General features: G+C 48.2%; 1 protein-coding gene across 1 annotated transcript; it reads left to right on the forward strand.

Moving 5' to 3' along the window:
• Positions 1-502: 502 nt before the first annotated feature.
• On the forward strand, positions 503-6,424 carry VAX1 (ventral anterior homeobox 1). Its single transcript, XM_033065482.1, has 4 exons — positions 503-617; positions 1,317-1,830; positions 3,543-3,730; positions 5,784-6,424. The coding sequence occupies exons 2-4, from the start codon at positions 1,593-1,595 to the stop codon at positions 6,324-6,326; spliced, it is 969 nt and encodes a 322-aa protein (XP_032921373.1). The 5' UTR covers positions 503-617; positions 1,317-1,592; the 3' UTR covers positions 6,327-6,424.
• The last annotated feature ends 8,152 nt before the right edge of the window (positions 6,425-14,576 follow it).

Here is a 14,576-nt window from a genome sequence, read left to right on the forward strand (position 1 = left end):
CCAGACAGCCACACTCAGAGAATTGTTTGTTAATAGTCCAATTAGATAATTGCCATCTTTCACTCCTTTTGCTCTACATTTCCCATAAAGGAATGAATAAGGAGAGAAGCATGAAGAGGGCTTCTGCCCTGCAAGGTGACAAGAAGGACTGGAGCATGCTCTTTGCACAAGGCCATTTGCTTGAATTGAATCATTGTAGCCTAATCAATGGTCTTATTGGATTACTGGCTGTTGCAGTTCTCAAAGATATTGTAGCAGAGACAATGAAATAGCTAGAGTAAAACTTTTTTTCTCCCTTAGTGGATCACGCAGTTGAGATTTTTCACGGGCTATCTCTCTCTCTCTCTCTCTCCCTCCTTCCCTCCCTCCCTCCCTCCCTCTCTCTCTCCCTCTCTCCCTCTTTCTCCCCCTCTCTCTTTCTCCCCCCTCCTGGATCCACTGCACACAAAGCTGGCTTTTTTTTTTTTTTTTTTTTTTTTTTTTCAATGAGCAGGCTCTGCGAATAGGTTCAGTGTTTGCGAAGGTGCAGAATTAGCAGACACACATGCATGCACACATACACACACACACAGAGGGAGAAGCACAAAAAGCAAGTATCGGGACTGAAATAAGGAGAGGTAGGAGTTTAAGATGGCTGTCTGTGGGGAGATGTGTTAACGAGGATTTCTGCTGGCCAAGATAACCTGCTTCCTTGGAGAGATCTGCTTGGAGGAAGAACTTTTTGTGTGTGTGCGTGCTGGGGATCTGTTTGTTTGTTTAGAATTCAGGGGGCTTTTTTTTTTGCTTTTTCTTCACCCCCCCTGCAACTGCATTTTTTCAGCCCTTCCTAGCAGCTTTATTCAGATTTATTTGGCGTGCTTTGGAGAAAGCCACTATATAATCGGGAGGTCAAAGGCAGACTGAAGAAAGTTAATAATGGCTGCTAATGGTGCTAACAATTCAGGGTGAATCTTGTCAAAAGTTGTTTTTTTTTCCCCTCTCCCCCACCCTTTTTTTCCTCTCTCCTTTTTTTTTTTTTTTTTTTTTTTTTTTTTTTTTTTTTCTGGAAGTCTCAGTCTTTTGATTGTGTGTTTCCTGAAAGCAAGACCAATCATTTCAGTTTATTCACTGGCTAAACTCTACTTGATTGGGGACAAGCACACAAACCATCCATTACGATCTGATATATTATCCAAACAATTTAGTGTATTCATGAGGTAACCTAAATGTGGAGGCTGCAAAATTACCCGTAATCAATTGAAACAGCGAGTGCGCGTCCCTCTGTGTGTCTAACAACTACATGTCTCTGTAATAAGGCAGACATTAAATCATTTTAGAGTTGTACTGTTGAGTACCTGATCACTGGGCGCTCTGGGAAGCTGGACAGTCACATTAGGACGCTGGGACTGAGGAAGCCGCTGCTTTTCCAGTGGGATAAACCCGATCTTCCTTACTCAAGGTGCTTTACAGATCCCCACCGATCTCACCCTAAGTCGTGCAATATCCAGCATAGACTTCGTCTTCTTCTTCTTCTTCTACTCTTCTATAATTTTTTTGTTATCGTTGTTGGCGCTTTTTTTTGTTTTTGTTTTGTTTTGTTTTTATTGCACTACATGTTTGGGAAACAAGACAAAATGGACGTTAGATGCAGTTCAGAGACTGAAGCTAACCGGGTCTCGAAGAACGGACATAAAGAGGGCAAAGAAAGCAAAGGGTCTGAAGGAAATATTTCTACTTCTTTTTTGAAGGATCAGCAAGGGACTTTTTCTGCCTCTGCAGCTACGGAAGGTTGTAATAAAAGTAAATCTAGTTCGGCCGATCCGGACTATTGCAGGAGGATCCTAGTTAGAGGTATGAGTTTGAGGTGTTTGGCGAGGGTGGGGGAAGGTGAGCTGCGCTCACGCCGGGGAGATGGGTTTATTTTGTCGCTTTGCCTCGGGTCCGGCCCTGGGTTGAAAGCCCTTCCACGGCTCCGGGGGAGAGACCCCGCTGCCCGGCCGGGCTTTGCCCTGCACCCCGCTCCCTCCGGCTTTATCCCGGGGAATTTCCGCCGGCGTCTCGGAGAAAAGTTAAGCCGCGGTGGTTCCTCCCCGGAACGGACCAGCCCCGCTCATTGTTGTTTTGTTTTTTTTTTTTTCTTTCCTGCTTTGCCGCTTTCCCGGGGTGCCGGTCCCCGCGGGGAGCCCTCCGGGACAGCGCTCCCCGGCTGTGCCCGCGGGCCAGGCGCGCTCCTTCCGCGCCCGCGCATCGCTCCCGCAGCCGGCCGCGCACCGTGGCGTGGGGCTGCGGGCAGGGAGCCCCTCCGAGCCTTCTCCTTCCCTCTCCGTGCCCGGCAGCCCAGAGGAAAGGGCTGGTTTAAAATAACCACCAGCCTTAAAATAAATGGAGGAATGACGAAGGGTTTTTTAATTATTACTTTTTAATACGTATGCGTTTAATTTTCCCTCAGTCTTCGTCCCTTCTCCAGGCAAAAATAGCTAAATCATTTTATTCTTACTCCCTTCAAAAAAAACCAAAATTTACCTGAAGAAATTTCAGTTTTATTAAGGTGCGTTTTGGGGAAGGAGGAAGAGAAGAGAATCGGAACAAAATATGTGGAAAGCAGGCCTTGAAAGCCAGAATTAATCCTTGCGCCACTGGTTGACCCAGAGAAGGGTCAGATTAAAATGATGTGATTGTCTCTGATTTAAAACGTACCGAGGAGGTAAAATTACGGCAAGCAAAGTTGGGAAGGCTTTAAGGTAACCTGAATCTGGCTCTGGCTTGACAGTCGTGTTAATGAGATTTATCTCGCTTTCCTTCAGTCGGGGCTACCAGAAAAGTGAGGTTCCTGCGGGCTGGTTGGTGCCTTGGTTTCTTTCCCTCCCCCCGCTTCTTTTTTTTTTTTTTTTTTCCCTCCTGCTTCTTCTCGTTGCCAAAACCCCAAAGCGGCAGCGGCAGCGGTGCAGGGTGGGCTGGAGGTGTCCCCACGTTCACAGTGGCAGCCAGCCAGGTCGGGCCACCGCTGCCTCTGCCCGGAAGGCTTTTTTATTTTTTTAAATTTTTTTTTTTTAATTTTTAGCATGAAAAACTTGCTATTAAAGCAATAATAAGAAGGGTTTATATTTTGGGGGAGACGGGGTGTATATGGTGGTTACCAGCAAGTCCTAAGCCGTAGCCCAGGGGGAACAAAGAGTAGCCCTGCACTCCAGGCACAAAGCCTGGCCTGGAGGATCTCTCTCTCCCCAGCTTCCCAGAGGGGCCGTGGGTGATGCCGAAGTGTCGTACTGTGAGTGCAATATATTCAAAGTAATTTTTAAATGGGCTGAGGGGATTAATTATAGAGCCCTGGGCCCCCATCGCCCCCTCCTTCCTTCTCTGTTGTGGGTTTTTCCCTTCCTTGGGTGCGGTGGCCAGGTGCAGTGTCTCAGTCGCAGGGACCCTGCTCCATCCCGACTCGTGTCTCGGTCCTGAAGGCGCTGAGAACGGCTCTTTCCCTTGGAAAAATTAGAAAGCATAAAAAGGGAGGAAAAAGCAGAGGAAGGTTGCCTGGGTATGAAGCTGACTGCGCCTTTTTTTGCCAGATGCCAAAGGTTCAATCCGAGAGATTATTCTGCCTAAGGGGCTTGATCTGGACCGTCCCAAGCGGACCCGCACCTCCTTCACGGCCGAGCAGCTCTACCGCCTGGAGATGGAGTTTCAGCGCTGCCAGTACGTGGTGGGGCGGGAGCGCACCGAGCTCGCCCGCCAGCTCAATCTCTCCGAGACTCAGGTAGCGCCTGCAGGACGGGGAGCGCGGCTGCCCTGCCTTACCCTGCCTTACCCTGCCCTGTCCTGCCGTGCCCTGCTCCGCGGGATCTCCATCCCGGCCCGGGCATCTCTTGCGGACCCAAGGACGCGGCCCTGCGCCACAGCGCAGCCCCCGCGGGGCGAGGGGCGAGGCAGCCCCGAGGTGGCCACGCGTGTCCGGGCAGGGGGAGAAGCATCCCTCCGGCAGGATGGAGCTGAGGGGGTCGTGGCTGAGGCGTCCTGGCGAGGGACCCCTAACAATGTGTGTCACTAACTCCCTGTGTCCCTAACTGCATGTGTCCCTAACTGTGTGCCTAACTGCGTGTGTCCCTGTGTCCCTAACTCCGTGTGTCCCTGTGTTCCTAACTGCGTGTGTCCCTAGCTGAGTGTGTCCCTAACTCCGTGTGTCCCTGTGTCCCTAACTGCGTGAGTCCCTAACTGTGTTCCTAACTGCGTGTGTCCCTGTGTCCCTAATTGCGTGTGTGCCTAACTGAGTCCCTAACTGCGTGTGCCCCTAGCTGAGTGTGTCCCTAATGTGTGTCCCCCTAATGTGTGCGTCCCTGACTAAGAGCGTCCCTAACTGTGTCCCTAACTGCGTGCGTCCCTGTGTCCCTAACTGCATGTGTCCCTAACTGCATGTGTCCCTAACTGCGTGTGTCCCTAACTGTGTCCCTAACTGCGTGTTTCCCTAACTACGTGTGTCCCTATGTCCCTAACTGCGTGTGTCCCTAATGTGTCCCTAACTGTGTCCCCAGCTGAGTGTGTCCCTAACTGCGTGTGTCCCTATGTCCCTAACCGCGTGTATCCCCAGCTGAGTGTGTCCCTAATGCGTGTGCCTAGGGAAGGGGAGCTGCTGGCCAAGGGGGTCCCCTGTGTCTCCTGACGCAGCCCCAGCGGGCTCTGCCCGGACCGAGGGCATTGGGGGGAGCTTGGCCACGAAATCAGACTCCAGCCGGGCCGGGAGCAGCTCCCCCAGGCTGCGGGGATCCGCTCGGGCCCCCCAGGCTCGGTGTGCCCGGCTGCGCGGAGCCGGCCGCCCCCGGGCGCGGAGGTTTCGGCCGGGGACAAGCGAGGGGAGGCCGAGCCGCTCCCAGCCACAGAAAGCGGGATACAGGCGCTCAAACCCGCGGGGAGAGACGGGCACCTTCCCCCGGGGCTGCCGGGTTAGAGACCTTCGGCCTGAGCTTCCCTGGGTATGAGAGATCGGGGATAGGGCTGAAGTTTGGGCCGTGTTTTGAGTCCTTGTATGTCCGAGGTGGAGAATCGCCCCTCCATCCTCCAGGGCAGAAAGGCCGGGGACCGAAGGCCTAAAACTGTGTGAGAGCGCAGGGAAGCACCCAAAAAGCCCAAACTTCTTAAAGCTGGTTTCATATTTCCACAAAACATCATATAACAGTAAATTCCCCCGACACGTTAATTAGCTTTTATTATTTCCTTGCCGGATAGGAACGACAAGTTCAACAGCTCGTAGGTTACAGAACTTGCCATGAGAGTGTTTTGTTGTGTTTTGGCTTGGTTTTGGTTTTGTGTGCTGTTTTTTGAGTGACTTCCAGTATTCCTTTTTAAAGTTGAATATTATTTAAAATTATCTGGGGGCAGAGAGAGAGTGTCCAGTTTGGAATATGGGGAACAAGCTCATTGCTGCTGTTACCCCCGGGAAGGGCAGTCGGAGCGGGCAGCGGCCTCTGGAAACCGCGGTGTGCCCGGGGCTCCGGCTGAGCCGGCTTAGAATAAAGCGATGGGGAAAGGGCTGGCTCCGTCTCCCAGAGAATTCCCGGCCTGTAGTAAAGTAGGACGAAGTGAGAGGTCTGGTTAAAGATGCAGAACGAAAGGCCCCGGGGTCACCCCGAAGCCGGGAGCAGACAGAGGGTGTGGGGGGCTGCGTTCTGTGTTCTGTGAGTGGCGCTTTGTGCGTTTTGGAAGCGCTCCCCGCTGCCGAGTGCGTGCGGGCCCTCCCTCCCCCGCGGTCCCGGGGCACCTGCCGGGGGCACCGCTCCTCCCGCCCCGCTGACCCTGCCTCTCTCCCCGGCCCGCAGGTCAAGGTCTGGTTCCAGAACCGGCGCACCAAGCAGAAGAAGGACCAAGGCAAGGACTCCGAGCTGCGGTCGGTGGTATCCGAGACCGCCGCCACCTGCAGCGTCCTGCGGCTGCTGGAGCAAGGCCGGCTGCTGTCCCCGCCGGGGCTGCCGGGGCTGCTGCCGCCCTGCGCCACGGGCGCGCTGGGCTCGGCGCTGCGCGGGCCCGGCCTGGCGGCGGCGGGCAGCGGCAGCGCGGCGGCGGCTCCGGGCGGCGGCGGCGGCGGCTCCCCGCACCCTCCGGCGGCCAGCGGAGCGCCCGGGCCGCCCCCGCCCGCCGCGCTGCACGGGGCTGCGGCCGCGGGACACGGGCTCTTCGGGCTGCCCGTGCCCGCGCTGCTGGGCTCGGTGGCCGGCCGCCTCTCCTCCGCGCCCCTGGCCGTGGCCGGCTCGCTGGCGGGCAACTTGCAGGAACTGTCGGCCCGCTACCTGAGCTCGTCCGCCTTCGAGCCCTACTCCCGGACCAACAATAAAGAGAGCGCTGAGAAAAAAGCACTGGACTGACTCTAAGTACCTTCCCCCTATTTATATTTATAGTCTCTATTTGTGGCGGTATTTATGGGACGGGCGCCGGCAGCCGCCCCCCCGCTCCCCGCCGCCCCCGAGCCCTCGGCGCGGCTCCCTCCGCGGGCCGGGGCGGAGCGGGGCCGGGCGGAGCGGGCCCGGTGCCCGCGGGGCGAGGCGAGGCGCGGCTGGCACCGGGAACGGGAGCGGGAACGGGGCCGGGAACGGGAGCGGGGCACGGCGAGGCGCTGCGGGTGCTGCCCCTGCCCCGCGCTCCGCCTGTCCGTGCGGGAGGGGCGGTCGCGCTCTCGGTTCGTTCGGGAAGGGCCGCAGAGGGTCAGCGCTCGGGGCGAGGGGCTCCCTTCCATCGGCTGTAGCCAATGCCGAGCGGGGGAGCGGGTTTGGAGAGAGGAGGATGGAGCTGCCAGGTGATGCCCGTTTTGGGGTGTATTTTTTTTTTGTGTCTCCCAGACTCAGTGATTTCTAAGCACAAAGGTTTTGGGGCCCCACCTGTGGTGCCCGTTTGCCCCCACGCTCGCTGCACTACAGCCCCCGGTTACCGACCGAGCCCTTAGCACCAGTCAGGAAATTCTCCAGCAACTTTTCTTTTTCATGTTAAATCTTGAATGTGGGAAGGCCCGAAACGGACTGAACGCACAGTCACGAACAGAGGAGACAGAAACTAGCGTCTGCAGAAATTTTTAATAAAATTGTCTCTTCCTTCGAGATAACACAACGTCCCCCCACTTTTTTCTTTCTTTCTTTTTTTTTTTTTTTTAAATTTGAATTCCCATGGGCCAGTCCCACGGAGCTTATCTGCAAAAACAAGTGTGCAGATAAATCATGGAACTCACAAATCTGTTTGTATCTAGATCTGTTGCAATCGTAATTTTAATTTTTATTGCTCTGTTTGATTTTTCCGAATAATTTCAATGTTCATCTAAACACAAAAAAACCCTGTAGCCTTCCTTCCTCCTAAAATAACCCTCTCACATATTGCTCATACTTCATTTAAAACAAACGTAAAATATGAAAAGCGTATCTTTTATTGTTATTTTTGTACTTTAAAACACGTCTATGTAACAAACTTTTTTTTCCCATAATTCTTACTGCTATTTTCTCCACAAACATATGTATTTCACCTTTTAATATTCTGGATCGAATATTTTCTGTTCAATTTCGGTACTTGAATTTGCCACGAAAGGGATGCTGTACTTAGGTAGTTCTTTGGGGGAAAAAAAATTATTTACTTTGGTTTTAAGTTTCTTTTCTTTCTTTGAACTTTAACACATGGTGTTTACAAACTGTATAAATACGTACCACCAAACTGTAACCAAAAAAGAAAAAAAAATTACAAAAAATGGAATGGTTGCTGTAGAATATAGAATTAACTATAGACCAGAACTGGACAGGAGCTGGATGGAAAGAAAATAGTAATTTTATTGTAAATTATTTACGTCTGAAGTTTCTAGGCAACTAGTCGAAAAAATAATGAATGAATTGAGCGCTGAGCCCTTGCTACTAACTTTTGTTCTGAATGTTTTGGATATTTGGATGTTTTGTATTTATGTGGTGAGAGTGAAATATATTATATCTATATGATGACGGAATTAGGTGTATTTTCGTCTTATATTTATAGCACCCAAATTGCCTTCATTTATACATGCACTGAAAAAAAAAGAAAAAAAAAGAAACAACAAGCCCAATTCTTACATAACCTTCCCGATTATTCCTTTTTCTTTTAATTACATTTAATGCTTCATTTTGAGCTGGGGATGTCAGCTCTGCTTCTTGGAGTGTCACTTCCCTCCTGGGGCAGTTTGGGGCATTCCCAGCCCGGTGCTCGGCTCCGACCCAGCCCTTGTAGCTCTCACTGTGCCCGCGGGTCCATCCCTGCCCTGTCTGTGCCCGTGGTGCCCGCGCCCCGGGGGTGCCCAGCCTGCCACCAAACCGTGCAGGGAGTGCCCAGCTCACCCCAAACCTCTCCTGCCAGGGGCAGGCAGGTACTTGTGGAGGCACACAGATACACAGGCACATCCCAACACACCTGCACAGCTTGTGCACACACACACAGGTATTTAGAGGTGTTTGCTGAACAGCTCTTGCTTTCATTCTGACTGGCAGCCCAGCCCTGAGGGATTTTACCCTCGTTTCCAGGAGCTCCCCAATGCCCTGGCTCCCCAGGCCAAGCCACCTGGGCACCGTGGCTCTCCCCACGCCTTTCCCTGCCCACGGGGCCCTGGTGTGGTTCCACTGTGTCCCAGCCAGGGCAGATGCACTGCTCCAGATCAGGAGGGAAGGATGCTGTGCTGATGCTGATTTGGTTGGGTTTATTTATGAAGTGTGCAGAAATGATCTGGGGAAGGGCAACCGGGGTGAAGGAGGGGATCACAGAGGACATTTGAAGAGGTGACATTGAAACTGCTGGTCAAGACTGGAAAACTCCAAGGGGAGGGAAAAACACTGCTAAAAAGAAGAACTGAGTGTGATGAAACAACTCTGCCAGGGAGACTTGGAGGGAGAGAATAGTTTTAAATTTCTGCCTTGCCTGGACTGCACAGCATCACCCACAGCCCCAGAAAAAGAGGGGAGCCCTGGCCTGGGCTGCCTTTGCCAAGCAGGGAATTATCCCCACTCAAAGCCTCCCTGGGCTCCCCTGCCAAACGTGGGGCTGAGCTGTGTGATGAATTTGCCCTGTCTTGCAGGACCTTCCTGCAGCTGAGATGGGGCCATTCAGTGCCCAGATTTGCTGCTGCATTGTGAGCCATGGGAACAGCAGCACAAACACGTTCTGACAGAGCTCTCTCAGGTGCTCTCATATAAAAAGATTTCCCTGTTACTCCGTTTAACCAGACTGTAGGAGCATTCCTGTCCCCTCACACAGGTGCCATGAGGCTCTTTTCCCTCGTTGCTGGCCTGATCTGCAGTCTCAGGGCTGGAGCTGTGGTCAGTGTGAGCTCTTTGCTCCTCTTGTAAGGCAGTTTAAGCCAGCATCAAGCTAAATTGCTGACACAATAGCAGAAACCCGTATTTTACATTTTTGCAGCCCTCAGTATACATGTGAAGAATTGGACATTTTTATTCTTATTACTATTATTAATAATATTTTCTAATTATTTAAAGAAATAAAAACAGACGTGCCTTGAAGTGTGAACCAGTCTCTTGTCTAAGCATTCAAGTAAAGTAAATACTTCAGGAAATTTTCCTTTTTTTTTTTTTTTTTTTTCTTTTTTCTTGTCTCCTTCAAATTCCACCTGTCCCACACCTGTACCAGAGGCTGCTTGTGGACTGGGGTCAGAGCAAAAGCCAGAGGCTCTCCAGTCCCGTGCAGGGCTATCACAGTCCTGTTTCAGTCTCTGCTTGTGACTCAGGACAAAACCTTGGAGCCCCACAGGGAGGGAGGCAATTTGTTGTTTCTTTTGAAATTTTCAGCATTTCAAATGCATGGGGTTCCTAAGAGCCAAAACACCCTTCTTTCTACAAACCAGACTAAAATATGTTCATCTGCATTTCTGTAAAAAAAAAAAAGGGGAATACCACCTGTGTCATTGCACAGGAAAAGCCAAAAGTCACTCAGACACACATCTACAGTGAACATAAAAGCTGGTTTGGTTTCTTTGGTTGGTTTGGTGGGGGTGTTTTTGGTTGTGATTTTGTTTTGTTTTTTTCCAACTACACCAATGCTTTTCTGAAGCTGTGTGCTGCCCAGAGACACTGCTTGTTTGTTTGCACTCAAATGCTGAGTTTCATCCTGCTGGAGCAGTGGGCACAAGCCACCTTCCTGAAGCTATTTGCTGCTGAAGGGTTTTGCTGCATTTCATGCTGTATTTTTATTTGTGGCCGTCACTGGGGCATTAGAGCTCAAACAGAAATATTTGGCTTATGCAGAGGGAGCACGTGTGAGTGTGAATGGCAGGAATATTTAGTAGGAAAGCAAATAAACCAAGTATAAATCTTTATCTGGCATGAATTTTTAAAGGAAATCACGAAAGGATTTCTGTGGCAGGCAGACTTCTCCAAACTTTCCCTTAGCAGCAGCTGCACATAGGGCTTAGAGTGAGCAAGGATTTTAAAAGATGGAGTGCAGCATGGGTTATTTAAATTTGTTCATCTGAACTCAAGGAATATTTTCACAGGTACATGGACAATATCTCTCTTCCTGTGGCTCTCAGGAAGGCAAAACTCCCAGGATCAGCTCCAGAGTGCCCAGGGAAAACACAAAACAATGTTAGCCAGGTACACACAGGGAAAAGAGGAAGCTGTCTATTTAGAGGATTTTTTCAAAAGCATTTGCCCACCCACTTAACATAGACCCTGCTTTATTTGCTGCTCCTCCATATCCCTCATGCCAGGGATTAGTGCAGCCTCTGACCACTTTGTCTCCATTTGCAATCCTGTCATCAGCCCAAGATACATGACCTTGTGACATGTAAAAAAGCACACGAGGTCTCTGATTAACTTCCGAGTATTTAATTTCTTTTAAGGAAAGAAAAACACTTCCAAAGAATAACTCTTGACCAGAATCAAGTCACAGCCACCAGCAAGTGTTTAACAAAATTACCAGGGAAGCTAAAATGAAATCAATCGATGTGATGCTGTCTGTGCAACAGTCACAATATAAACTGTGACCCTGGGCCAGAGCTGTGGCCAAAGTGCTGGCTGGCAGGGGCTGACATGAAACATTTCTCACTCAGGTGTAAGAACTCTCTAACAAGCACTTTACTCCCCATCTTTCTGATTCTAATGAATCAGAGCAACTTAAGCACAGTATTTATTATCTTTCCATATGTAGTTGTTAGTGGTCATGCTGTTCTTCATCTCTGTGTGACTGATTCCAGTTTGTATATTAATACTTAAACTTTTCTACAGGAGTGAGTATTCCACAGTCAATCATACACAGAACAAAAATAGATATTTTTTTATATGTTTTCTACTTTTTGGTAATATGAATAATCCCAAGTTCTGTCATTAGAAGAAGCAGAACAGATGTTCCCACCTTCTGCAACCACATCCTTTTTAATTCTTTTACCATGTTGCCTTTTCTTTTTCTCTTTTCTACATGAACAATCAAAATAATATTAACTTATTTTCATACACAGTTCTTGAAAACTGTATGTAATATAACTGTCTGCCAAGAGGTGCTGCCTTTTTTTTCTTATGTTCACTGTGGAAAAAAATAAAGCAATAAATTCCCAGAGTTTTTTTTTTTCCTTCAGCTATCTGCATCCCATTCTTCTGTTTGATCTCCCTGCTGTGAGCAAGAATGAAAACATCACACCAGTGCAAGGATTTGCCCAGAACACAAACCTTTACTTGGCACTTGGTGTCATTGCCAATGCAAGAAAACTGGATCACAGGCCTCATCTGATGAGATGCCACATCATGGGCAAATAATTTTTTTCTTTTTAATGTTTCAGCTGAAGCAGAAATCCAAGGATCCAGATGTAGCAGTGGGCAAACAAAACAGTTCAATCCACATAAGGCAGGTCCACAAAGTTTGTCACAGAACCAGGCACATGTGCCTGGTAGAAGCCTCTTCTTACAGCTCTCACAACTGACTGGTTTGGTTGCTTAAAGAAACACCATCAAAGGTATGGGCAACAGCAGGGTTTAATATGAATATGTGGAAATGCAGCTTGACAGGGTTTGATGGCAAGGTTCACTCTACTATTTACTATTCACTATTTACTACACAGGTTAAAGCATAAAAAGGAAGATCAAATTGGAAGCAATTTGAAATTATTTGTATGGAATCTGGGAATGCAAAAGCAGGTAAAGATGTAAAGGATATGGATGCAAAGATAAGGGTGCAAAAGGATTTAGTAGCATTTAATCATTGAATTATTTAACATTTACAAAGTGATTCAGTAGGGCTCACTGCAATTATAACAATGACTTAACCGTAGATTTGAGATAGTAACGTTTGTACCACAATGAATTCACAGGCACACAGGTAAAATGATGTGCACACCTATTTCTATGGGTGAAAAGGTACCTATCAAAAATTCCCCTCAGGTTCAGTGACATACTCACACCAAACCCCTTTGCAGCTCCCAACAGGCCAGGGTTTCACTTCGAGGAATGCTGAGATGGGGGAGGGGGGAAGTCAGCCTCAGCCTTTTTGTCAGAGACAGTTCCTTGAGCATCACAAGCTCTGCCTGGAGCTCTGGGAGGTGCCCCAGTCAGAGGGAGGTGCTGCAGTCCAGGGGAACTCAAAGGGTCTCAGGATCACCATTTACAGTCACAAGATGACTGCCTTTGCCAGCAGTAAGTTTCCCTCCTGACCATAACCCAAGTCAACGACTACTGGGCTTTTTTTGTGGCTTCCCAGAGTGCTGTAACAATTGCACACTTCACAATGGTGCCCCTCCACTCAGGCCACAGTTCAGGTAAGTGGTTTACCAAGGTTACAAAGGAGAATTGCTTATCCTTTGTTTCCCATTTGTTTGGGAAGCTGGTGTTTGTGGTATTTTCCACCTCTACCATGCAAGAGCTCCTGGTACAACCAGGAAGTGTCTTATGGCTGGACTGGTGTGGTCAAGGGATGCTTCACCCCTCAGCTGGTTCCATCAAGGTTTATCAGGAGCTTTTGAGATCACAGAGCACGCCCAAGGATGAGGGGGATGGCAGAGGCACCACCACAATGACCCAGAAGCACGTCACCAAAGATGCATGTAAAACAGTCTGTGAGATGGATGGAAAACCAAAGGAAACTGGCTTTCCAATTTTGTCCTAAAAATAAAAAAACATGAATACTTACATGAATTTAAATTTTTCCTTTACATATTAGAAGATTTTCTATTAGTCAAGCTGCACAGGAATCAATCCAGCAAAAATTTTGCAAGGGAGACCTCACAGAGCTCTTGTTCTTTTAAATTCCCTTTCACACTTTTGTTTTGTTTTTCGTTTGTTTTTTTGGTTTTTTCCCTCTTATTTTAGTGGACAAAAAGTAGAAATAAACTCATCCTGGCCACCAATAATTGGCAAGTTATGAGCCATGGCTCCAGGGATTCAGACTGGATATTGGAAGAAAGCCAGCCAGGACACAAAAGACAAAAAAAGTAACTGAGGTCACACCTGACTACAAAAATGCTATTAGAGAGAAAAGCAAGTGAAGGACAAGCTGGTGTGTGTACAGAAGCATGGAAGGATGTCCTTGTGGTTTAATTAAAAAGCCATGAAAACGAAGATGAAAAATTAAGAAGAAAATGAAGAAGAAAAATTCTCATTTTTGCCAGAATTTGTCTGATTTTGAGAGCACTGTTTGTCATTGGTCAGTGAGTTTCTATCTGCTCTTCCTCTGAAACAGGGATGCTGATGCTCATCTAAATCTATTCAGAAGGAGGTATGAGTGTATGCTTGAGATAAAGTTGAGGCAAAATTGTGATCAAAAATGTAACAGCCACCATAGTTGACTCCAATTCAATGTTTGCAGTTATTGCCCTTTTTTTGCCCTGATCTTTCTTCCTTTCCTTATTTTCTTGCCTGGTCTCTAATTTAAGCCTCTGAAGGGTGTCTACCACTAGATGTTCATAATCTACTTGAGGCCTCTAAACAACTTCATAAACCAAATCCTAAATGGAAATTAGAAATAGGCAGGAGAATGAAGTGCCTGTTGCCATAAAGAGCTAAGGAGGGATAAATAGGCAATCCAAGGCATCCTGAGTGCATGCTCCAAGATAATCTCTATATTTCTCTGGACACAGCATTGTGAACATCCTCAAGATCAGCTGATTACTGAGGTGAATTAGCAAATAAGAGCCCATTACATCAGGTGTTGAGGAGGACTTTAATTATGCTCAGGCTCCAAATAGGAAACTTTATACCATGTCACAGCTGTTAAAACAGCAGAGCCTTATGGAAACAGTCTTGGATTACTGGCCCCATGGAGTGAAACATTTTGAATGGAAGGGATTATGCTTATTATTTCTTCATGAATTGTGTTTTCTTACATATTTTTACTGTCATTATTGTTATTTATCAAGCTAATTGATACATACACATGTTTAACCATGTTTGCATGTACATTTAATACTTTCTTCCACTGGTGTAATTTGAATGTGTTTGTAGGAAAAATAACATGAGATACATGAACTAGTCGCCTTTGTTAAGATTAAGATCCTAAGAAACTTGATGGGTTTGCTTCTTATCCTCTTGCCAAGTGTCCTACTGCCTTTACCTGATGAAATCAGATTCTTTTTCATGTAGAGTTTAATGGTATTTTGTGAGATGATGATCATCACAGAGGGA

This window comes from Catharus ustulatus, chromosome 8 (genome assembly GCF_009819885.2).
Source record: "Catharus ustulatus isolate bCatUst1 chromosome 8, bCatUst1.pri.v2, whole genome shotgun sequence".
NCBI lineage: Eukaryota > Metazoa > Chordata > Aves > Passeriformes > Turdidae > Catharus > Catharus ustulatus.